The following is a 26,713-nucleotide window of genomic DNA, read 5'->3' on the forward strand; positions in this document are numbered from 1 at the left end:
TGCTGTGTGCTCTCTTTGCCATTTCCTGTAGGGAATGAGAATATCCCACAAGTAAGGATGAAGCCGTGGACCGGACACACCGTAGGAGAAAGAAATTTATCAGGTAAACATAAATTCTGTTTCTTTCCTGGCATGGAGAGTCCACAACCCGCCCCTATCTAAATTCTAGACGGCTTACTATTTTTGTTTGTCATTTTTTCTAAACTTCATGCACCTCTATAACCTTTGCTGGGGTGTTCTTTCCTCCTCCTGGTGGCCAGGAGTTAAATTCCCCACTAGTAATTGGAATGGGATTCATGGATTTTTTTTTTTTTATCAGGTAATCATACATTTTGTTATTCGGTTCTCACTGTGGTTGGCTAAGATCAGAGTTAAGGTTTCGATACAAAAGTGTCACTAGTACTAGGAGACTTGAGTAGCTGAGCTCGTTAAAAGGGACGATGTACTAAAGCAAGTTCTTTTGTATTCAAAGCAGCTTCTGGAATGCCTTTATGAAATGGGCTGGGCTGTCACGATACACTAGGAGGTTGACTTCTGCTGCTGCTTCTTGTTCACATAAGCTTATCTTAACTCAGTACTGAAATATCCAATAAAAAAGACGAAAGCCCCCCCCCCCTTTTTTAAAGCAGCCATTTCCCATGAGAAAATAAAGGTCAATGATGTTTTTAACCCATTTAATACAGCCCACTAGTAAAAAAGGGTCCCATTACAGGAGCAGTAAAGAAATGAAGACAGATTTACATGAAACTTGTGATTTATTGTATAGTTTCTGCATACAGTTATCACATGATACGTTTTATACAGGATGCATCTGCCTAACCTAGTGCAGAGCCAACGGTACGTGCCCCGGGTTATACCTCGTCTGTAGCGCGTGCGCCACCTCCTCTAACAGTGATCAGCTAACAGTAACTGCCCAGGGTTATACCTCGTCTGTAGTGTGTGCGCCTCCTAACATGATCTAAAGACGTGAGGCCCAGGGGCTCCATATGCTGCATATTACAGATTTCAATTGATTGTGGCCCAGACAGAAATAAAAACAACATTGATATAATTTCCCTCTAGAGTCTTCATTTCCCCCTGTTCTGCGGAGCTGACCATCTAGCAGCGCACGTCACGCAGCCTCTGATCCTTCCGCCGGGCTAAGCGCTGCCCCCGAACTTAGAGGACAGCTTACTGATCAGGTTCATCACCTTGGGGTTGCTCTGATACTTGGATATGTTTGCTGGGTTCTGAGCCACATCCTGGAAAGCAGCCATTACCTCTGGGTCCTGTAACAAGCACATAAGCACAAGTATACAGCAGCTGTGCACAATTATTTGTACCCCTCTCCCCAACTGACCAGAAAAAACAAAAATTTATGCTCAGCTGATAAATTTCTTTCTTTCTGGACACGGCGAGTCCACGGATCATCTCTAATTACTATTGGGAATATCACTCCTGGCCAGGAGGCGGCAAAGAGCACCACAGCAAAGCTGTTAAGTATCACCTCCCTTCCCTCCAACCCCAGTCATTCGACGGAAGGAAAAAGAGAGAGAAAGGAAGTAGCAAGGTGCCTGAGGTTTATAACACAAAAAAAACTGTCCAACAGGGCGGGCCAAGAAAGAAATAAATGCATCAGGTAAGCATACATTTTGTTTTCCTTCTAATGACACAGTGAGTCCACGGATCATCTCTAATTACTATTGGGAATCAATACCCAAGCTAGAGGACACAGATAAAGGAGGGACAAGACAGGGAATCTAAACGGAAGGCACCACTGCTTGAAGAACCTGTCTCCCAAAAGAAGCATCAGCCTAGGCAAAAGTATCAAATTTATAGAATTTCAAAAAAGTTTGTAGAGAGGACCAAGTTGCAGCCTTGCAAATCTATTCCACAGAAGCTTCATTTTTGAATGCCCAGGAAGAGGAAACAGCCCTTTTTGTCCAGCAGTTTCAAAGGCCAAGCAAATAATACTCTCCAGCCACAAAGAAAGAGGTAGCCGTAGCTTTCTGACCCTTGCGTTTCCCAGAGAAAACAACAAAGCAGAAGACTGGCAAAAAAATCCTTAGTCGCCTGTAAAATAGTATTTAAACGCACGCACCACATCAAGATTGTGCAGCAGACACTTTTTATGAGAAGGGTTAGGACACAAAGGAACAACAATTTCTTAATTAATGCTCCTATCCGAAACCACTTTAGGAAGGAAACCTAACTTAGTACGCAGAACTACCTTATTCAAATGAAAGATATGTTAAGGGGATTCACACGGTAACGCCGAGAGTTCTGAGACTCTACGAGCAAAAGAAATTGCAACAAGAAACAAAACTTTCCAAGATAACATCTTAATATCCAAGGAATACATAGGCTCAAACGGAGCCCCTTGAAGAACTTTAAGAACTAAATTAAGACTACATGGAGGAGTAACTGGTTTGAACAAAGGCCTGATCCTGACCAAGGCCTGACAGATAGCACCTCTGGTACATCTGCCAGACGTTTATGCAACAAAATAGACAAGGCAGATATTTGACCCTTCAAGGTACTAGCAGATAATCCCTTCTCCAGACCCTCCTGGAGAAAAGACAAAATCCTAGGAATCGGAACCTCTGGATTCACACCAATACAGATATGTCAGCCATATCTTATAGTAAATATTTCTGGTAACAGGTTTACGAGCCTGAATCATGGTCTCAATGATTGACTCAGAAAAACCACGCTTAGATAAAATCAAGTGTTCAATCTCCAAGCAGTCTGCTTCAGAGAAACGAGATTTGGTTAAGGAAGGGCCCTTGAAGTAGAAGATCCTTCCTCAGGTGGGAGAGAAGACATCTCCACTAGGTCTACATACTAGATCCTGCAATGCCACGCCAGTGCAATGATGATCACCGATGCCCTCTCCTGTTTGATTTGAGCAATGACCCGAGGAAGGAGAGCGAACGGAGGAAATAGGTATGCTAGACCTGAAATTCCAAGGAACCGCCAGAGCATCTATCAGTACAGCCTGAGGATCCCTTGACCTGTACCTCAGGAGCTTGGCATTCTGTCGAAACGCCATGAGATCCAGTTCCGGCGGTCCCCATTGGAGAATCAAATTGGAAAACACCTCCGGATGGAGTTCCCACTCCCTCAGGTGAAAAGTCTGTCTGCTCAGAAAAATCAGCTTCCCAATTGATCCACACTGGAATGTGGATCGCGGATAGACAACAGTTGTGGGTCTCCACCCACTGGATAATCCTGGATACCTCTCATGGCCAAGGAACTCAAGAGTTCCTCCCTGATGGTTGATGCAAGCCACTGAAGTTATGTTGTCCGACTGGAACCTGATAAATCAGGCTGAAGCTAACTTAGGCCAGGTCAGAAGAGCATTGAAGATCGCCCTCAGCTCTAGAATGTTTATGGGGAAAACTGATTCTTCCCAAATCCATATCCCATGAGCCTTTAGTGAGCCCCAGACTGCTCCCCATCCCAACAGGCTGGCATTCGTGGTCAATCACACAAGGAAGGTCTGCGGAAGCATGTTTCCTGGGAGAGATGCTCCTGAGATGACCACCAAAGGAGAGAATCTCGTTGCCTGATCCAAATGTAAATGCGGAGACAGATCAGTATAATTCACTGCATAACTGCAGGGGTCCGAGATGGAACCGGGAAAACAGGATGTCCATGGCAGCTATCAGACCAATTACATCCATACATTGGGCCACTGATGGCCGAAGAGAGGACTGAAGGGCAAGACAAGAGTCGAAAATCTTTGACTTTCTGACTTCTGTAAGATTCCTTATCAATGAAAATATCTCTATTATGGCTCCGAAGAACACTACCCTTGTAGCTGGAATCAGGGAACTTTCCCAAATTTACCTTCCATCCGTGAGAACGCAGAAAAGATAACATCTCCGTGTGAGTTTGCTAGTTGAAAGGATGGCGCCTGGACCAGAATGTCATCCAGATAAAGCGCCACCGCAATGCCCCGCAACCGAAGCACCGCAACAGGGCTCCCAGGACCTTTGAGAAAATTCTGGGAGCTGTGGCAAGACCGAATGGAAGAGCCACAAACTGGAAGTGTGTCTAGAAAGGCAAACTTCAGAAACTTGCGATGATCCCTGTGGATGCGAACATGTAAGTACGCATCCTTTAAATCTACTGTTGTCATGAATTGACCTTCTTGAACCAAGGGAAGAATGGAACGAATAGTTTCCCATCTTGAAGGACGGTACTCTGAGGAACTTGTTTTGACTTTTGAGATCTAAAATTGGTCTGAAAGTTCCCTCTTTTTTGGGAACCACAAACAGATTGGAGTAGAATTAAAGACCCTGTTCCTGCATTGGAACAGGAACTATCACTCCTAGGTCGGAAAGGTCCCAGACGCAGCATAAGAACACCTCTCTCTTTATCTTGACTACAAATAATCTTGAGAGCAGAAACCTGCCCCCTGGGAGGAAAGGTCTTGAACGCTAGTTTGTATCCCTGGGACACAATGTCCACCACCAAGGGATCCGGCACATCCCAAACCCAGGCCTGAACGAAGGAGGAAAGTCTGCACCCCACCAGATACGGTCCCGGATAGGGGGCAGACCCGTCATGCTGATTTTGAGTCACTAACGGGCTTCTTAGTTTGCTTCCCCTTGTTCCAAGACTGGTTGGACCTCCAGGAAGGCTTGGACTGTTCCTGCTTGGCAGAGGGAGAGGAATTTTTACCCTTGAAGTTTTGAAAGGAACGAAAATTACTGACGTCCCTTCTACTTATTCCTCTTATCCCGAGGGAGGAAATTACACTTTCCTCCCGTAATGTCTGGGCCGGGTTTGGCTGAAATTATTTCAAACAAGGTCTTGCCCTTGTATGGAATCACCAAAAGCTTAGACTTAGATGACACATCCGCAGACCAGGATTGCAACCATAAGGCTCTGCGAGCCAGTACTGCAAATCCAGAAATCTTGGCTCCCAACTTAACTTGCAGGGAAGCATCCGTAATAAAATAATTGGCCAACATCAAGTGAAAACCCTCTGTACTTACCTTGGGCTCTCTACTCCACTCACTCCTGCAATTGCTCTCCTACACATCTTCCCGAGGAATGTCCCAACCCATGTTTCTAAATTGATCATATTTGTCCTAGCGGCCACAAAACTGGCGATAGCAAGGGCCTGGAAGCAAGCCCAACCCCCAGATGTTACAGCTATTACATCCATAATGCAGATGTACGCCAAAATGGAACAAAGTTTCTATTCTAACATGGATAAGGAAGAGCTATATTGGCAGATCTGGGAGCCCTGGTTTAATTATCAGGGAGATCACAGCTAAATATGTAGTCATAGTAAAGTTTCTGACCACTCCCATTTTCATAATTAAATGTTCATTCCCAGTTAAAAATGTGATATTTAGCCGATGGCACCTGCTTCCTGAAACTCCCTACCAAAAACTGATCGCCCCCCCCCCCCCTCCCTACCTCTCCCTTTCTCTCCCCCTTTCCCTTCCTTTTTCCCATAATGGACCTCCCCCGCCTGGAGATGCGCACTGAGACTACTAGATTAAGTGTGTGGACAGATATTCCTAAGCTGACTTTAAGAAGTCCCTAAAAAGTTAAATTAATATATAGGACCGAAGTATTACTTGGTCCCTGAGTTTAAAATTTGTTCTAATTATTTAAAAATTAGGTTTTCATAGTTGATATTTTTATTCATATTAATCAAAAATGAGGTCTTTGTGGCAGGAATTTTATTTCACACTTGACATACCTGATTTATAAGCTCTGCATTCCCACCAAGAGCTACATGTACTGTATTATTATAACAACATAATGTTTATATATATGTGTAATGATTAGTCACCTGCGCTGTGACACCTGTTGTAATGCTTAATCCTCAATAAAAAATATTTTCAAAAAAAATAAATAAATAATTGGCCAACTTTAAGGCCTTGAGCCTGTCCTGGATCAGTTCAAGGGGGGGTATCAGTCTGAATAGAATCAGACAATGCATCAAACCAATATGCTACCGCACTGGTGACGGTAGCAATACATACTGCAGGTTGCCATTGTAAACCCTCGTGTACATACATCTTTTTAAGTAACCATTCCAAAAGTCTTATCCATCAGATCCATAAAGGAACAGCTATGGGGATAGTGGTTCTCTTAGCCAAAGTAGAAATTGCCCCCTCCACCTTAGGGACCGTCTACCAAGACTCCTTGATAGAATCAGCTATTGGAAACATCTTCTTAAAAATTGGGGATGGAGAAAAGGGAACACCAGGTCTCTCCCATTCCCGAGCAATAATCTCTGTAGCCCGGTCTGGTACAGGAAAAACCTACCGTGGAAAGTACGTCAAAGTATTTGTTTAGCTTACTAGACTTCTTAGGATGGACCACGACAGTCGTGTCCGAGTCGTCCAAGGTAGCCAAAACCTCCTTAACAAACGGAGGTGTTCCAGCTTAAACCTGAGGGATACAACTTCAGCATCAGAAGGAATTACACTGTCTGAATCTGAGATTTCACCCTCAGATGCTACCAAAGTATCTTCCTCCTCAGACTTCTGGGAGGGAACATTTAGAATAGCCACTACTGTCAAACCTTACTCACTGATTCTTTATATTTCCTCTTGCGCTTTCCCTGCAGCACAGATGATGTGGGTAGCAATGTCTTTTTTGCAAAATAACTCCAACCGGAGTGAGGGGAAGCGCAGGGCACTGCCGGTGGGGCCGATAATATTTGGGACACTTGAGGAGAAAGTTGTTTGAACAGGAGACCCCTGAACAATAAAGAGATTTCAGCTATACAGACTCAGAGCTGCTCAAACAGGCTACCAGGCGACAATATCCTTGCTAGCAGAGCCGCAACGAACCTCTCTATACCGGTTTGCACAGAAGGATAAACCGGAAGTGCGCAACACTATCTTACTGCCACAGAAAGCCCGCCCTCCTAATGGTGGGCGTAACTACACTGAACTCCCGGTCGCCATTATCCTCCCTGTAGCCATCACATAAATAAAGCATACAAAAACACAAACCACCAAGTCCGGAATTAACCCAGAGCTGAGCCTCATAACGAGTTACCTATCACATACCAGCAGCAATATCAGCAAATATGCTACTGCTCCTCAAGCCCCCAGTGCCTGCATAACTGCCATAATCCCATTAAGCTAAATAGGATTGATAATATAAAAGTCCCATACAGATTTAACTGTAAAAGTGCCATATTCTGACCCAAGAAAATAAAATTAGGCACTTACCTGAATTCAACACTGCCCGGCAGCAGGGCAGCTCACTTGGTTTGAGAGGCACACCTCGTCACATGGACCTGTGAAAAGTAAAGAAAGACTGAATAATCCTACTCAGGCTTTCAGGATAGGGCAGCAACAACTGTTTGGGAGGTGCAGTGAGAATTATACCCCACAAGTTCGAAATTGCTTAAAAGCCACCACTGCTCTACTGAAGAGACTGACATGGGCTATGGCTAAACCCGAGAAAGAAGCAGAGCAAACTTGTGCTGCTGAAAAATAATAAAATCTTGATTTAAGAATCTTCCTTCAGACACCTAAACTTTACCACCTCCTTGCTCTTAACGTAAGCAAAGAGAATGACTGGGGTTCTGGGAAGGGAAATGATACTTAACAGCTTTGATGTGGTGCTCTTTGCCTCCTCCTGCTGGCCAGGAGTGATATTCCCCAATAGTAATTAGATGATCCGTGGACTCACCGTGTCATTAGAAAGAAACAAAGCACATTATACCTAAAAATGTGCCCACATGGGTTATATATATATATATAACATGCACATGCCAGCTGTGTGCTTTGTACTGTACAGGCGGCTTATTCCCGTCACACACACACTGTGCTATGTACTGTACAGGCGGCTTATTCCCGTCATATGCACACTGTACTATGTACTGTACAGGTTCCTGTCACACACACACACTGCTATGAACTGTACAGACGGCTTATTCCCGTCTCAGACTGTGCTATGTACTGTACAGGCGGCTTATTCCCGTCTCACACTGTGCTATGTACTGTACAGACCGGCTTATTCCTATCGCACACACTGTGCTATGTACTGTACAGACCGGCTTATTCCTGTCGCACACACTGTGCTATGTACTGTACAGACCGGCTTATTCCTGTCGCACACACTGTGCTATGTACTGTACAGACGGCTTATTCCTGTCGCACACACTGTGCTATGTACTGTACAGACGGCTTATTCCTGTCACACACACACTGTGCTATGTACTGTACAGACAGCTTATTCCTGTCACACACACACTGTGCTATGTACTGTACAGACCTGCTTATTCCTGTCACACACACACTGTGCTATGTACTGTACAGACCTGCTTATTCCTGTCACACACACACTGTGCTATGAACTGTACAGACGGCTTATTCCTGTCACACACACTATGCTATGTACTGTACAGGCGGCTTATTCCTGTCACACACACACACACTGTGCTATGTACTGTACAGACGGCTTATTCCTGACACACACACACACACTGTGCTATGTACTGTACAGGCGGCTTATTCTTGTCACACACACACTGTGCTATGTATTGTACAGGCGGCTTATTCCTGTCACACACACTGTGCTATGTATTGTACAGGCGGCTTATTCCTGTCACACACACTGTGCTATGTACTGTACAGACGGCTTATTCCTGTCACACACACTGTGCTATGTACTGTACAGGCGGCTTATTCCTGTCACACACACACTGCGCTATGTACTGTACAGGCGGCTTATTCCTGTCACACACACACTGCGCTATGTACTGTACATGCGGCTTATTCCTGTCACACACACACACTGTGCTATGTACTGTACAGGCGGCTTATTCCTGTCACACACACACACTGTGCTATGTACTGTACAGGCGGCTTATTCCTGTCACACACACACACTGTGCTATGTACTGTACAGACTGCTTATTCCTGTCACACACACACACTGTGCTATGTACTGTACAGGCGGCTTATTCCTGTCACACACACACACTGTGCTATGTACTGTACAGGCGGCTTATTCCTGTCACACACACACTGTGCTATATACTGTACAGGCGGCTTATTCCTGTCACACACACACACTGTGCTATGTACTGTACAGGCGGCTTATTCCTGTCACACACACTGTGCTATGTACTGTACAGGCGGCTTATTCCTGTCACACACACACACTGTGCTATGTACTGTACAGGCGGCTTATTCCTGTTACACACACTGTGCTATGTACTGTACAGGCTGCTTATTCTTGTCACACACACACTGTGCTATGTACTATACAGGCGGCTTATTCCTGTCTCGCATGCACACTGTGCTATGTACTGTACAGGCGGCTTATTCCTGTCTCACGGTACAGTACTGCATTGCTGCTCTGTAAACAAAGGATACCAAGAGAATGAAGCAAATTAAATAAAAATAAACTGTAAAGTTAAAGGGACAGCCTAATCCAAATTAAAGGAGACAGTAAACCCCAATATTTTCTTTCATAATTTTAAAATATACAATTTGAAACAACTTTCCATTTTACTTCTATTATCAAATGTGCTTCATTCTCTTGTTAACCTTTGCTGAAGGATCATCATTGCACTACTGGCAGCCAACTGAACACATCTAGTTAGCCAATCACAAGAGACAAATGCGTGCAGGCACCAATTACCCACTAGTGTAGAATATGTACAGATTCCTTTTTTTTAACAAGGGATACCAAGAGAACAGAGCACATCTGAAAATAGAAGTGAATTTAAAAGCGTCTTAAAATGACAAGTGCTCTCAGTCATGCAAGTTAAATTTTGACTTCCCTATCCCTTTATAATTTCAAGATTCTGATAAGGCATGCATTATAAACAACTTTCCAGTTTACTTTTATCATCAAATTTGCCGTGTGCTCTTGGTATTCTTAGTTGAAAGCTAAACCTAGGTAGGCTCATATGCTAATTTCTTAGCCCTTGAAGGCAGCCTCTTATTTGAATGCATTTAACAGTTTTTCACTGATAGAGGGTGGTAGTTCATGTGTGCTATATAGATAATTGTGCTTACTCCCGTAGTTATTTATGAGTCAGCACTGATTGGATAAAATGCAAGTCTGTCAAAAGAACTGAGATAAGGGACAGTCTGCTGAGGCTTAGATACAAAGGTAATCAGTTAAAAATTGTATTAATTTAACCGTTATGCAAAAATGGGGAATGGGTAATAAAGAGTTTATCTTTTTAAATATTTTTGGTGTTTACTGTCCCTTTAAAGTTATATGCTCTGCCTGAATGATGAAAAAAAAAAATATAGTCCCATATTTTACTCTTCCAGCCCCTGTGGCACACAATGAGACGTGCACTGAGGTCTGACAAAATAAAGGTAAAAGTAACATAAGGATAGACCGTGGGAATTAGTTACTGGAGGGCCAGGGAATTGGGACGTTCAAATAAGATAGTGGAGCTCTCCTTACCTGCATGGCAGCCAGCACCTCGGGGTCAGAAAGGATATCATTGACTCCTGGCATACCGCCCATGCCTGGCATACCGCCCATGCCTGGCATACCGCCCATGCCTGGCATACCGCCCATGCCTGGCATACCGCCCATGCCTGGCATACCGCCCATGCCTGGAAAGCCACCTGCAAGAAATTAGATTGAAGTAACTCATTAACAGTGATCACAACCAGGTCTCTTGCTGGTTAATCAGACAGTTTGTGACCTCCACCTGCCTCATGTACGACTTTTACACAGTGACCAGTAAGTGTTTCTCACTGCACCATGCACAAAATAGAATAGACCAGATTCTGGGTATAGGGTTACAACATGTTAAAGGGACACTGAACCCAAATTTTTTCTTTTGTGATTCAGATAGAGCATGCAATGTTAAGCAACTTTCTGATTTACGCCTATTAACACATTTTCTTCATTCTCTTGGTATCTTTATTTGAAATGCAAGAATGTAAGTTTAGATGCCGGCCCATTTTTGGTGAACAGCCTGGGTTGTCCTTGCTGATTGGTGGATAAATTCATCCAATAAAAAAGTGCTGTCTAGAGTACTGAACCAAAAAAAAAACATAATTTATGCTTACCTGATAAATTCCTTTCTTCTGTTGTGTGATCAGTCCACGGGTCATCATTACTTCTGGGATATAACTCCTCCCCAACAGGAAATGCAAGAGGATTCACCCAGCAGAGCTGCATATAGCTCCTCCCCTCTACGTCAGTCCCAGTCATTCGACCAAGAATCAACGAGAAAGGAGTAACCAAGGGTGAAGTGGTGACTGGAGTATAATTTAAAAGATATTTACCTGCCTTAAAACAGGGCGGGCCGTGGACTGATCACACAACAGAAGAAAGGAATTTATCAGGTAAGCATAAATTATGTTTTCTTCTGTTATGTGTGATCAGTCCACGGGTCATCATTACTTCTGGGATACCAATACCAAAGCAAAAGTACACGGATGACGGGAGGGATAGGCAGGCTCATTATACAGAAGGAACCACTGCCTGAAGAACCTTTCTCCCAAAAATAGCCTCCGAAGAAGCAAAAGTGTCAAATTTGTAAAATTTGGAAAAAGTATGAAGCGAAGACCAAGTTGCAGCCTTGCAAATCTGTTCAACAGAGGCCTCATTCTTAAAGGCCCAAGTGGAAGCCACAGCTCTAGTGGAGTGAGCTGTAATTCTTTCAGGAGGCTGCTGTCCAGCAGTCTCATAGGCTAAACGTATTATGCTACGAAGCCAAAAAGATAGAGAGGTAGCAGAAGCTTTTTGACCTCTCCTCTGTCCAGAGTAAACGACAAACAAGGAAGAAGTTTGGCGAAAATCTTTAGTTGCCTGCAAGTAGAACTTGAGGGCACGAACTACATCCAGATTGTGTAAAAGACGTTCCTTCTTTGAAGAAGGATTTGGACACAAGGATGGGACAACAATCTCTTGATTGATGTTCCTGTTAGTGACTACCTTAGGTAAGAACCCAGGTTTAGTACGCAGAACTACCTTGTCTGAGTGAAAAATCAGATAAGGGGAATCACAATGTAAGGCTGATAACTCAGAGACTCTTCGAGCCGAGGAAATAGCCATTAAAAACAGAACTTTCCAAGATAACATTTTTATATCAATGGAATGAAGGGGTTCAAACGGAACACCCTGTAAAACGTTAAGAACTAAGTTTAAACTCCATGGTGGAGCAACAGCTTTAAACACAGGCTTGATCCTAGCTAAAGCCTGACAAAAGGACTGGACGTCTGGATTTTCTGACAGACGTCTATGAAACAAGATGGACAGAGCTGAAATCTGTCCCTTTAATGAACTAGCTGATAAACCCTTTTCTAAACCTTCTTGTAGAAAAGACAATATCCTAGCGATCCTAACCTTACTCCAGGAGTAACCTTTGGATTCGCACCAGTATAGGTATTTCCGCCATATTTTATGGTAAATCCTTCTGGTAACAGGCTTCCTAGCCTGAATCAGGGTATCAATAACCGACTCAGAAAAACCACGTTTTGATAAAATCAAGCGTTCAATTTCCAAGCAGTCAGCTTCAGAGAAGTTAGATTTTGATGTTTGAATGGACCCTGTATCAGAAGGTCCTGTCTTAGAGGTAGAGACCAAGGCGGACAGAATGACATGTCCACTAGATCTGCATACCAAGTCCTGCGTGGCCAAGCAGGTGCTATTAGAATTACTGATGCTCTCTCCTGTTTGATTTTGGCAATCAATCGAGGAAGCAGCGGGAAGGGTGGAAACACATAAGCCATCCTGAAGTTCCAAGGTGCTGTCAAAGCATCTATCAGAACTGCTCCCGGATCCCTGGATCTGGACCCGTAGCGAGGAAGTTTGGCGTTCTGGCGAGACGCCATGAGATCTATCTCTGGTTTGCCCCAACGTCGAAGTATTTGGGCAAAGACCTCCGGATGAAGTTCCCACTCCCCCGGATGAAGAGTCTGGCGACTCAAGAAATCCGCCTCCCAGTTCTCCACTCCCGGGATGTGGATTGCTGACAGGTGGCAAGAGTGAGACTCTGCCCAGCGAATTATCTTTGATACTTCCATCATTGCTAGGGAGCTTCTTGTCCCTCCCTGATGGTTGATGTAAGCTACAGTCGTGATGTTGTCCGACTGAAACCTGATGAACCCCCGAGTTATTAACTGGGGCCAAGCCAGAAGGGCATTGAGAACTGCTCTCAATTCCAGAATGTTTATTGGAAGGAGACTCTCCTCCTGATTCCATAGTCCCTGAGCCTTCAGAGAATTCCAGACAGCGCCCCAACCTAGTAGGCTGGCGTCTGTTGTTACAATTGTCCAGTCTGGCCTGCTGAATGGCATCCCCCTGGACAGGTGTGGCCGATGAAGCCACCATAGAAGAGAATTTCTGGTCTCTTGATTCAGATTCAGAGTAGGGGACAAATCTGAGTAATCCCCATTCCACTGACTTAGCATGCATAATTGCAGCGGTCTGAGGTGTAGGCGTGCAAAAGGTACTATGTCCATTGCCGCTACCATTAAGCCGATCACCTCCATGCATTGAGCTACTGACGGGTGTTGAATGGAATGAAGGACGCGGCATGCATTTTGAAGTTTTGTTAACCTGTCTTCTGTCAGGTAAATCTTCATTTCTACAGAATCTATAAGAGTCCCCAAGAATGGAACTCTTGTGAGAGGAAAGAGAGAACTCTTCTTTTCGTTCACTTTCCATCCATGCGACCTTAGAAATGCCAGAACTAACTCTGTATGAGACTTGGCAGTTTGAAAGCTTGAAGCTTGTATTAGAATGTCGTTGGGTGCAAGAGAATGACTGGGACTGACGTAGAGGGGAGGAGCTATATGCAGCTCTGCTGGGTGAATCCTCTTGCATTTCCTGTTGGGGAGGAGTTATATCCCAGAAGTAATGATGACCCGTGGACTGATCACACATAACAGAAGAAAAAAGCTTAATGCCTTCTTTTTCAAATAAAGATAGCAAGAGAACGAAGAAAAAATAGGAGTAAATTAGAAAGTTGCTTAAAATTGCATGCTTTATCTGAATCACGAAAGAAAAAAAAAATTGGGTTCAGTGATTTAGGGAGTCTCACAAATATACCCTCATCACCTGTAATGTAGTAAGTAATATAACCTTAATTCAGGCACTTCTCTTTGGCCTCACCCCAGAGCAAGTTGTTTTACTATAATCAGACTGGAGTTTGGGACCAAAAGGTCAGAGCTATATAGTGTGTCCAGACAGACACAATGAACAGAAGGCAAAGCTGAAGGAGTGCTGCAAATTACATTTTGGCCTCTGAGCAATACCCAATATCATCCAATTGGCCACCACTCCGGCTTCCTGGGCCATCATGATGAATGGGAGAAAAAGACTTATTGCTCGATCAGTGCGGATACTAAGATATCTGTACTTAAAGTGATGCAGTGTAGCAGTATTATGAAGACGGAGATGATTACTGAGAAAGCTCCAGCAAGCAGTTTATCATGCTGTTTAACTGTTGCTAACCAGAGCAGTACAAAGTATTGAAGGTGCACAGCGTGCATTCAGGATTATATGGGGTCACCCAGTTAGCACCGACCCCAAGTGGTTTTAAAAAATTCAGTGAACTGGAAACATTTGCATAGAAACTACACCTACATCAGGTTGCAGACACCGGTCACCTATTGTAGAGTTTACCTACATCAGGTTGCAGACACCGGTCACCTATTGTAGAGTTTACCTACATCAGGTTGCAGACACCGGTCACCTATTGTAGAGTTTACCTACATCAGGTTGCAGACACCGGTCACCTATTGTAGAGTTTACCTACATCAGGTTGCAGACACCGGTCACCTATTGTAGAGTTTACCTACATCAGGTTGCAGGCACCGGTCACCTATTGTAGAGTTTACCTACATCAGGTTGCAGGCACCGGTCACCTATTGTAGAGTTTACCTACATCAGGCTGCAGGCACCGGTCACCTATTGTAGAGTTTACCTACATCAGGCTGCAGGCACCGGTCACCTATTGTAGAGTTTACCTACATCAGGCTGCAGGCACCAGTCACAAAACAAAAAAAATGGGCCGGCTCCTAAGCTAACAGTCCTGCTTTTGAAATAAAGATAGTAAGAGAACAAAGAAAAAATAGCAGTAATTGTAAGCAACTTTATGATTTACTCCTGATCATGAAAGGAAAAAAAAAAAAAAAAAAAAAACCTAAATGTATGCTTACCTGAATTTCTTTCTTGATACGGCGAGTCCACGGACCATCAGTAATTACTATTGGGAATATCACTCCTGGCCAGCAGGAGGTGGCAGAAAGCACCAGAGCAAAGCTGATAAGTATCACTTACCTTCCAACAACCCCCAGTCATTCGACCGAAGAAAAAAAGAGAGAAAGGAAGCAACACAAGGTGCAGGAGTGCCTGAGGATTATATGACAAAAAAAAAACACAGGGTGGGAAGTGGACGCACCATGTCAAGAAATAAATAAATCAGAGTACACAGATAAGGGAGGGACAAGACAGGGAACCTAAACGTAAGGCACCACTGCTTGAAGAACCTTTCTCCCAAAAGAAGCCTCAGCCGAGGCAAACGTGTCAAATTTATCAAATTTTAAAAAAGGGTGTAGAGGACCACCAAGTTGCAGCCATGCAAATCTGTTCCACAGAAGCTTAATTTTGAATGCCCACGAAGAGGAAACAGCCCTCGTGGAATGAGCCGTGACCCTCTCAGGAGGCTGCTGTCCAGCAGTTTCATAGGCCAAGCGAATAATACTCTTCAGCCACAAAGAAAGAAGTAGCCGCATTCCAGAGAAAACGACAAAGCAGAAGACTGGCGAAAATCCTTAGCCGCCTGTAAATAGTGTTTTAATGCACGCACCACATCTAGGTTGTGCAGCAAACGCTCTTTATGAGAAGGGTTAAGACACAAAGAAGGAACAACGATTTCTTGATTAATATTCCTATCCGAAACCACTTTAGGAAGGCACCCTAACTTAGTACGTAGAACCACCTTATCCAAATGAAAAAGATAAGGGGATTCACACTGCAATGCCGAGAGTTCAGAGCAACAAGAAACAAAACTTTCCAAGATAACATCTTAATATCTACGGAATGCATAGGCTCAAATGGAGCCTGCTTAAGAACAGACCGTTCTCCAGACCTTCCTGGAGAAAGGACAAAATTCTAGGAATCCTGAATACTCCGAGAACCCCCTTGGATTCACACCAGAACAGATATCTGCGCCATATCTTGTGGTAAATCTTTCTAGTCACAGGCTTACGAGCCTGAATTAAGGTCTCAATGACTGACTCCGAAAACCTGCGCTTAGATAGAATAAAGCGTTCAATCTCCAGGCAGTCAGCTTCAGAGAAACTAGATTTGGATGAAGGAAGGGCCCTTGAAGTAGAAGGTCCTTCCTCAGTGGAAGTCTCCAAGGTGGGAGAGAAGATATCTCCACTAGGTCTGCATACCAGATACTGTGCAGCCACGCTGGTGCAATGAGGATCACCGACGCCTTCTCCTGTTTGATTCAAGCAATGACCCGTGGAAGGAGAGCAAACGGAGGAAACAGGTATGCAAGACTGAAATTCCAAGGGACTGCCAGGGCATCAGTACAGCCTGACGATCCCTTGACCTCGACCCGTACTTCGGGAGCTTGGCATTCTGTCTAGACGCCATGAGATCCAGCTCCGGCTGTCCCCATATGAGAATCAAGTTGGCAAACGCCTCCGGATGGAGTTCCCACTCCGCCGGGTGAAAGGTCCGTCTGCTCAGAAAATCCGCTTTCCAGTTGTCCACTCCTGGAATGTGGATCACAGATAGACAGCAGTTGCGGGTCTCTGCCCACTGAATAATCTTGGTTACCTCTGTCATGGCCAAGAAACTCAGAGTTCCTCCCTGATGGTTGATGTAAGCCACTGAAGTTATTTTGTCCGACTGGAACCTGATAAACCGGGCTGAAGCTAACTGAGACCAGGCCAGGCGAGCATTGAAGATTGCTCTCAGCTCTAGGTTGTTTATGGGGAGAACTGACTTCTCCCGAGTCCATATCCCCTGAGCCTTTATAGCAAGCCCCAGACTGCTCCCCATCCCAGCAGGCTGGCATCCGTGGTCACAATCACCCAGGAGGGTCTGCGGAAGCAGGTTCCCTGGGAGAGATGTTCCTGAGACAACCACCAAGGAAGATAATCTCTTGTCGTCTGATCCAGTTCTAATCTTGGAGACAGATAATCCCTGTTCCATTGTTTGAGCATCCATAACTGCAGAGGCCTGAGATGGAACCGAGCAAACGGAATGATGTCTATGGCAGCTAACATCAGACCAATTACCTCCATACATTGGGCCACTGACGTCCAAGGAGAGGACTGAAGGGCAAGGCAAGTGTCTAAGAGCTCTGTTCTTCTGATCTCTGTCAGACATATTTTCATTGATAAGGAATCTATTATGGTTCCCAAGAACACTACCCTTGTAGCTGAAATCAAGCAACTCTTTCCCAAATTTACCTTCCATCCGTGAGAGTGCAGAAAAAATATCTCTGTGTGGGAGTTTGCTTGTTGAAAAGATGGAGCCTGAACAAGAATGTCGTCCAGATAAGGCACCACTGAAATGCCCTGCAACTGGAGCACCGCCAACAGGGCTCCCAGGACCTTTGAGAAAATTCTGGGAGCTGCGGCAAGGCCGAATGGAAGAGCCACAAACTGAAAGTGTGTCTAGAAACGCGAACCAGAAACTTGCGATGATCCCTGTGGGTGGGGACATGCAGGTACGCATCCTTTAAATCTGTTGTCATGAATTGACCCTCTTGAACCAAGGGGAGAATGGAACGACTAGTTTCCATCTTGAATGACTGTACTCTGAGGAACTTGTTTAGACTCTTGAGGTCTAAAATCGGTCTGAAAGTTCCCTCTTTTTTGGGAACCACAGATTGGAGTAGAATCCCAGACCCTGTTCCTGCGTTGGAACAGGAACTATCACTCCCAGGTCGGAAAGATCCCCGACACATTAAGAACGCCTCTCTCTTTATCTGGTCTACAGATAGTCTGGAGAGCAGAAACCTGCCTCTGGGAGGAAAGGTCTTGCACTCTAGTTTGTATCCCTAGGACACCATTTCCACAGCCCAGGGATCCGGAACATCCCAAACCCAGGGTTGTGCGAAGGAAAGTCTGCCCCCACAAGATTCACTCCTGGATGGGGGTAGACCATTCATGCTGACTGAGTCATTAACGGCCTTCTTGGATTGCTTCCCCTTGTTCCAAGACTGATTGGACTTCCAGGAAGGCTTGGACTGCTCCTGCTTGGCAGAGGAAGGCTTACCTTTAAAGTTTCGAAAGGAACGAAAATTACCGACGTCCTTTCTGCTTATTCCTCTTATCCTGAGGGAGGAAATGACCCTTTCCTCCTGTAATGTCTGAAATAATTTCAGCCAAGCCCGGCCCAAACAAGGTCTTACCCTTGTAGGGAATCGCCAAAAGCTTGGACTTAGATGACACCTCCACAGACCAGGATTTCAACCATAAAGCTCTGTGGTTCAGTAAGGCAAAGCCAGAAATCTTTGCTCCCAACTTAATAACTTGTAAGGAAGCATCCATAATAAAGGAATTGGCCAACTTATGAGGCTTGATCCTATCCTAGATCTCTTCAAGGGGAGTATCCGTCTGAATCGAATCAGACCACGCATCAAACCAGTATGCTGCCACGCTGGTGACGGTAGCAATACACACCGCAGGTTGCCATTGTAAACCCTGATTTAAATACATCTTTTTAAGTAACCCTTCCAACTTCTTATCCATAGGATCCTTAAAAGAACAGCTATCCTCTATAGGGATAGTGGTTCTCTTAGCCAAGGTAGAAATTGCCCCTTCCATCTTAGGGACCGTCTGACAAGACTATTTGATAGAATAAGCTATTGGAAACATCTTAAAAATTAGGGATGGAGAAAAAGGGAATACCAGGTCTCTCCCATTCCAGAGCAATAATCTCTGTAGCCCGGTCTGGTAAAGGAAAAACCTATACCGTGGAAGGTACGTCAAAGTATTTGTTTAGCTTACTAGACTTCTTAGGATGGACCACGACAGTCGTGTCTGAGTCGACCAAGGTAGCCAAAACCTCCTTAAGTAACAAATGGAGGTGTTCCAGCTTAAACCTGAAGGATACAACTTCAGCATCAGAAGAAGGAATTACACTGCCTGAATCTGAGATTTCACCCTCAGATGCTACCAAAGTATCTTTCTCCTCAGACTTCTGGGAGGGAACATTTGGAATAGCCACGACTGTCAGAAACCTTACTCGCTGATTCCTTAAATTTCCACTTGCGCTTTCCCTGCAGCATGGGAAAAGTCGACAGCGCATCAGTTACCGCAGAAGATATGTGGGTAGCAATGTCTTGCAAAGCAACTCCAACTGGTGTGAGGAAGCGCAGGGCACTGCATGTGTGGACGATAATGTTTGGGACACTTGAGGAGAAAGCTGCGGCATCTCTTGAACAGGAGACCCCTGACAGCATCCACCTTAGTTAATGGTGACTCAATCAAAAAGTCTATCCCTGTAATATAATGTTCTTTCAATACAAGGAGGGACAAAAAGGGATTGGTGGTTCCACATTGGAATCAAAACACAAGCTACATGTAACGTTTTGTAGGGCCTCTTGGTCCATTTTACCCAAAAACCCAACCAATTAAAGAAAAGACTGCTTTAACGGACTTCAAAAAAAAGTTGTCACTTTAAATTTTAAACGTAATCTTTATTTTTAGCCGCAGAAACAGCACAATAAAAAACCTCAGGCAGCCTCTTCACCTCTGCACTCTTTGCTGAGGTGCCTACCTGTCCTGCCGGAAACCGGATTAAGGATTTATACTCTATCCGGACTTTCAAGTGTAATCAAACACACAGGTGATCTCTGCCGCTGCAATGGTACTCCTATCCGGAACTTTACTGAAAAGCCAGCGACTGACCTCTCGCACCGGAGAACTATCCGATATGTCATGTTCTCCTAATGTAAAACACCTGTTTGCTTGTATGTCTACAAAAAAAGGTACCACATATACACTGAATAAAAACCTGAGCCACAATAAAGATTTGTAGTCCCCAGTGCCTGCATCCAATGCCTACCTCAATCCTATTAACCTAAATAGGATTACTGGTACTCCATGTCCCATTTAACCGTTGTGCCATGTATTCCCAAGTCCCAAGAAATTAAAATTAGGCACTTACCTGAATTTACATCTGTTCGGCAGCAGGGCAGCTCACCTGGTTTGAGAGGGCCTCCTCCCTCACTTGGACCTGTGGAAAAAAAAACGGAAGACTAAATAATCCTAATCAGGCTTTCAAGATAGGGCAGCAACAAAAGTTTGGGAGGCGCAGCAAGGATTATACCACACAAGTTCCCAGATGCTTAAAAGCCACCACTGCTCTACTGAAGAGACAGACGTGGACTACGGCTAAACCCCCAGGAAGACAGAGCAAACCTGCTCTGCTTCAAAATAAAACTCTTGATTGAAGAAACTTCTTTCAGACACCTAAACTTTACCACCTCCTTGCAACGCAGGCAAAGAGAATGACTGGGGGTTGTGGGAAGGGAAGTGATACTTAACAGCTTTGCTGTGGTGCTCTTTGCCTCCTCCTGCTGGCCAGGAGTGATATTCCCAATAGTAATTACTGATGATCCGTGGACTCACCGTGTCATTAGAAAGAAATTGGGTTTAATATCCCTTTAAAGGGACAAAAAAAAAAAAAAAAATAATCTCACGATTTAGAAATAACAGAATTTTAAACAAAGTACTTCCTTATTTAATGTGTTTCATTCTCTTGGTATTCTTTTTTTGAAAAGCATACTTAGGCAGGCACAATAGCTGCTGATTGGTGTCTGCACATATATGTGTCTCATGTTCTTGGCTCACCCATGTGCACTGCTTTCTTCAAAAAAAGAATACCAAGAGAATGAAGCAAATTAAATAAAAGTAAATTGGAAAGTTGTTTAAAATGATATTCTCTATCTGAATCGTGAAATAAAATGTTGGGTTTTAGGTACCTTTAAGAAGTGGTTAAGCCAGGGTTCTTCAAATATTTATTTCCAAGACCCAGTGCCACGATACCTCATACCTTCACGACCCTATTTTTATGCTTGGTCTGAACATTTCTGAAGTAACATACAAGATAGCTGGAATTTTTGGCAAAGTGAGTAAAAACATAATTTATGCTTACCTAAATTATTTTCTCTCTTGGCAGTGAGTCCACGAAATCCATAACCTATGGGAAATCATTTCCCTGGCCACCAGGAGGCAGCAAGGACAACCCAAACAAAGCCTTAAATATCCCTCCCACTTCCCCTACCCTCTCAGTAGTTCAAGCAGAGGATAAGGAAAAGTAGAGATAAAAAACAAAAAATGTATGCTTACCTGATAAAATTTCTTTCCGGATATGGTGAGTCCACGGTAAAATCTTCAATTACTGTTGGGAATATCACTCCTGGCAAGCAAGAGGCGGCAGCAAAGAGCACCACAGCAAAGCTGTTGAGTATCACTTCCCTACCCACAACCCCCAGTCATTTCACCAAAGGTAAATGGAGAAAAGGAAGTAACACAAGGTGTAGAGGTGTCTGAGATTCAGTAAAAAATAACTGCCGTAAACGAAAGGGCGGGGTCGTGGAATCACAATATCCGGAAAGAAAGTTATCAGGTAAGCATAAATTTTGTTTTCTTTCCTAAGATACGGTGAGTCCAAGGCAGAATCTTCAATTACTGTTGGGAATCAATACCCAAGCCAGAGGACACAGATGATTAGAGGGGGACAAGAAAGGGAACCTAAATAGAAGGCACAACTGCTTTAAGAACCTTCCTCCCAAAAGAAGCCTCAACCGAGGCAAAAGTATCAAATTTAGAAAAAGTATGTATAGAGGACCAAGTTGCAGCCTTGCAAATCTGTTCCACAGAAGCTTCATTTTTGAAAGCCCAGGAAGAGGAAACAGCTCTCGTGGAATGAGCTGCGATTCTCTCAGGAGGCTGCTGTACAGCAGTTTCGTAAGCCAAACGAATTATACTCTTCAGCCAAAGAGAAAGAAGTAGCCGTAGCTTTCTGACCCTTGCGTTTCCCAGAAACAAACAATGCAGAAGACTGACAAAAATCCTTTGTCTCCTGCAAGTAGAATTTCAGAGCACGCACAACATCCAGGTTATGTAACAAACGTTCCCCATGACAGGAAGGATTAGGAAAGAGAAGGAACAACAATTTCCTGATTAATATTCTTGTTCGAAACAACTTTAGGAAGGAAACCAAACTTGTAAGAAGAACCACCTTATCAGAATGAACGCAGCCGTTTCAGCTCACTCCGGAACTCCTCCTGATCTTTCCGATCTAGAATAGATATAAGGAATCGCACTAACGCCGAGAGCTCCGAGCAGAAGAAATAGCAACAAGAAACGGAACCTTCCAAGATAACCTCTTAATATCTAAGGAATGCATAGGCTCAAACGGAGCCTTTTGTAAAACTTTAAGAACAAGGTTAAGACTCCATCCACTGACAGCCGAGGAGAGGACTGAAGGCACAGCAAGAGTCGAAAAACATAATTTATGTAAGAACTTAGCTGATAAATTCATTTCTTTCATATTAGCAAGAGTCCATGAGCTAGTGACGTATGGGATATACATTCCTACCAGGAGGGGCAAAGTTTCCCAAACCTCAAAATGCCTATAAATACACCCCTCACCACACCCACAAATCAGTTTAATGAATAGCCAAGAAGTGGGGTGATAAGAAAAAAGTGTGAAGCATAAATATAAGGAATTGGAATAATTGTGCTTTATACAAAAAAATCATAACCACAACAAAAAAAGGGTGGGCCTCATGGACTCTTGCTAATATGAAAGAAATGAATTTATCAGGTAAGTTCTTACATAAATTATGTTTTCTTTCATGTAATTAGCAAGAGTCCATGAGCTAGTGACGTATGGGATAATGGACTACCCAAGATGTGGATCTTCCACGCAAGAGTCACTAGAGAGGGAGGGATAAAATAAAGACAGCCAATTCCGCTGAAAAAAATCCACACCCAAAAATAAAGTTTAAATCTTATAAAGAAAAAAACTGAAAATATAAGCAGAAGATTCAAACTGAAACAGCTGCCTGAAGTACTTTTCTACCAAAGACAGCTTCAGAAGAAGAAAACACATCAAAATGGTAGAATTTAGTAAAAGTATGCAAAGAAGACCAAGTTGCTGCTTTGCAAATCTGATCAACCGAAGCTTCATTCCTAAACGCCCAGGAAGTAGAAACTGACCTAGTAGAATGAGCTGTAATCCTTTGAGGCGGAGTTCTACCCGACTCGACATAAGCATGATGAATTAAAGATGCCAAAGAAATGGCAGAGGCCTTCTGACCTTTCCTAAAACCGGAAAAGATAATAGACTAGAAGTCTTTCGGAAATTCTTAGTAGCTTCAACATAATATTTCAAAGCTCTAACTACATCCAAAGAATGCAATGATTTCTCCTTAGAATTCTTAGGATTAGGACATAATGAAGGAACCACAATTTCTCTACTAATGTTGTTGGAATTCACAACCTTAGGTAAAAATTCAAAAGAAGTTCGCAACACCGCCTTATCCTGATGAAAAATCAGAAAAGGAGACTCACAAGAAAGAGCAGATAATTCAGAAACTCTTCTGGCAGAAGAGATGGCCAAAAGGAACAAAAAACTTTCCAAGAAAGTAATTTAATGTCCAATGAATGCATAGGTTCAAACGGAGGAGCTTGAAGAGCCCCCAGAACCAAATTCAAACTCCAAGGAGGAGAAATTGACTTAATGACAGGTTTTATACGAACCAAAGCTTGTACAAAACAATGAATATCAGGAAGATTAGCAATCTTTCTGTGAAAAAGAACAGAAAGAGCAGACATTTGTCCTTTCAAGGAACTTGCAGACAAACCTTTATCCAAACCATCCTGAAGAAACTAATATTCTCGGAATTCTAAAAGAATGCCAGGAAAAATGATGAGAAAGACACCAAGAAATATAAGTCTTCCAGACTCTATAATATATCTCCCTAGATACAGATTTACGAGCCTGTAACATAGCATTAATCACAGAGTCAGAGAAACCTCTTTGACTAAGAATCAAGCGTTCAATCTCCATACCTTTAAATTTAAGGATTTGAGATCCTGATGGAAAAAAGGACCTTGCGACAGAAGGTCTGGCCTTAACGGAAGAGTCCACGGTTGGCAAGAGGCCATCCGGACAAGATCCGCATACCAAAACCTGTGAGGCCATGCTGGAGCTACCAGCAGAACGAGCATTCCTTCAGAATCTTGGAGATTACTCTTGGAAGAAGAACTAGAGGCGGAAAGATATAGGCAGGATGATACTTCCAAGGAAGTGACAATGCATCCACTGCTTCTGCTTGAGGATCCCTGGATCTGGACAGATACCTGGGAAGTTTCTTGTTTAGATGAGAGGCCATCAGATCTATTTCTGGAAGTCCCCACCTTTGAACAATCTGAAGAAATACCTCTGGGTGAAGAGACCATTCGCCCGGATGTAACGTTTGGCGACTGAGATAATCCGCTTCCCAATTGCCTATACCTGGGATATGAACCGCAGAAACTAGACAGGAGCTGGATTCCGCCCATACCAGAATTTGAGATACTTCTTTCATAGCCAGAGGACTGTGAGTCCCTCCTTGATGATTGATGTATGCCACAGTTGTGACATTGTCTGTCTGAAAACAAATGAACGATTCTCTCTTTAGAAGAGGCCAAAACTGAAGAGCTCTGAAAATTGCACGGAGTTCCAAAATATTGATCGGTAATCTCACCTCCTGAGATTCCCAAACCCCTTGTGCTGTCAGAGACCCCCACACAGCTCCCCAACCTGTAAGACTTGCATCTGTTGAAATTACAGTCCAGGTCGGAAGAACAAAAGAAGCCCCCTGAACTAAACGATGGTGATCTGTCCACCACGAAGGCTTGGATTTATTCCAGACTGGAGATGGTTTCCAAACTGATACCGCTCCTGAGGATGAAGAATCAGGCTTTTGTTCCTTGTTGTGACGAAAGGAACGAAAACGATTAGACCTAAATTTACCTTTAGATTTTTTATCCTGTGGTAAAAAAGTTCCTTTCCCTCCAGTAACAGTTGAGATAATAGAATCCAACTGAGAACCAAACAATTTATTACCCGGAAAGAAAGGGATAGCAAAGCAGACTTAGAAGACATATCAGCATTCCAAGTTTTAAGCCATAAAGCTCTTCTAGCTAAAATAGCTAGAGACATATACCTGACATCAACTCTAATGATATCAAAGATGGCATCACAAATAAAATTATTAGCATGTTGAAGAATAATAATGCTATGAGAATTATGATCTGTTACTTGTTGCGCTAAAGTTTCTAACCAAAAAGTTGAAGCTGCAGCAACATCCGCTAAAGATATAGCAGGTCTAAGAAGATTACCTGAACACAAGTAAGCTTTTCTTAGAAAGGATTCAATTTTCCTATCTAAAGGATCCTTAAAGGAAGTACCATCTGCCGTAGGAATAGTAGTACGCTTAGCAAGAGTAGAGACAGCCCCATCAACCTTAGGGATTTTGTCCCAAAATTCTAATCTGTCAGATGGCACAGGATATAATTGCTTAAAACGTATAGAAGGAGTAAATGAATTACCCAAATTATCCCATTCCCTAGAAATTACTTCAGAAATAGCACCAGGTACAGGAAAAACTTCTGGAATAACTACAGGAGATTTAAAAACCTTATCTAAACGTTTAGATTTAGAATCAAGAGGACCAGAATCCTCAATTTCTAATGCAATTAGGACTTCTTTAAGTAAAGAACGAATAAATTCCATTTTAAATAAATATGAAGATTTATCAGCATCAACCTCTGAGACAGAATCCTCTGAACCAGAAGAACCATTATCAGAATCAGAATGATGATGTTCATTTAAAAATTCATCTGAAAAATGAGAAGTTTTAAAAGACTTTTTATGTTTACTAGAAGGAGGAATAACAGACATAGCCTTCTTAATGGATTTAGAAACAAAATCTCTTATGTTATCAGGAACACTCTGAGCATTAGATGTTGACGGAACAGCAACAGGTAATGTAACAGTACTAAAGGAAATATCTGCATTAACAAGTTTGTCATGACAAACAGTACAAACAGCTGGAGGAACAGATACCATAAGTTTACAGCAGATACACTTAGCTTTGGTAGCTCCAGCACCAGGCAGCGATTTTCCAGAAGTATCTTCTGATTCAGTTTCAACATGGGACATCTTGCAATATGTAATAGAAAAAACAACATATAAAGCAAAATTGATCAAATTCCTTAAATGACAGTTTCAGGAATGGGAAAAAATGACAGTTTCAGGAATGGGAAAAAATGCCAGTGAACAAGCTTCTAGCAACCAGAAGCAATAAATAATGAGACTTAAATAATGTGGAGACAATAGTGACGCCCACATTATTTGGCGCCAAAAATGACGCCACATCCGGAACGCCGACACTTTTGGCGAAAAAGAACGTAAAAAATGACGCAACTTCCGGCGACACGTATGACGCCGGAAATAGAAAAAATATTTTGCGCCAAAAAAGTACGCGCCAAGAATGATGCAATAAAATGAAGCATTTTCAGCCCCCGCGAGCTTAACAGCCCACAGGGAAAAAGTCAAATTTTAAGGTAAGAAAAAAATTGATTTATTCATATGCATTATCCCAAATATGAAACTGACTGTCTGAAATAAGGAATGTTGAACATCCTGAGTCAAGGCAAATAAATGTTTGAATACATATATTTAGAACTTTATAAAAAAGTGCCCAACCATAGCTTAGAGT

The 26,713-nt window shown here is 43.2% G+C and overlaps 1 protein-coding gene across 2 annotated transcripts in view; it reads right to left on the reverse strand.

Moving 5' to 3' along the window:
- Nucleotides 1-736: 736 nt before the first annotated feature.
- Nucleotides 737-26,713, reverse strand: part of ST13 (ST13 Hsp70 interacting protein) — a 79,010-nt gene continuing 53,033 nt past the window's right edge. The window contains exons 11-13 of one of the 2 annotated variants that reach the window (XM_053721394.1): nucleotides 10,485-10,568; nucleotides 10,402-10,448; nucleotides 737-1,268 (exon numbers count right to left, since the gene is read on the reverse strand). In XM_053721394.1, the coding sequence (XP_053577369.1) occupies nucleotides 1,140-1,268; nucleotides 10,402-10,448; nucleotides 10,485-10,568 (260 nt within the window). In that variant the 3' untranslated portion in view covers nucleotides 737-1,139. Of the gene's footprint in view, nucleotides 1,269-10,401; nucleotides 10,569-26,713 lie in introns of both variants that reach the window. The other variant, XM_053721393.1, reaches the window with a different exon arrangement.

Source organism: Bombina bombina, chromosome 7 (assembly GCF_027579735.1).
Source record: "Bombina bombina isolate aBomBom1 chromosome 7, aBomBom1.pri, whole genome shotgun sequence".
Classification (NCBI taxonomy): Eukaryota; Metazoa; Chordata; class Amphibia; order Anura; family Bombinatoridae; genus Bombina; species Bombina bombina.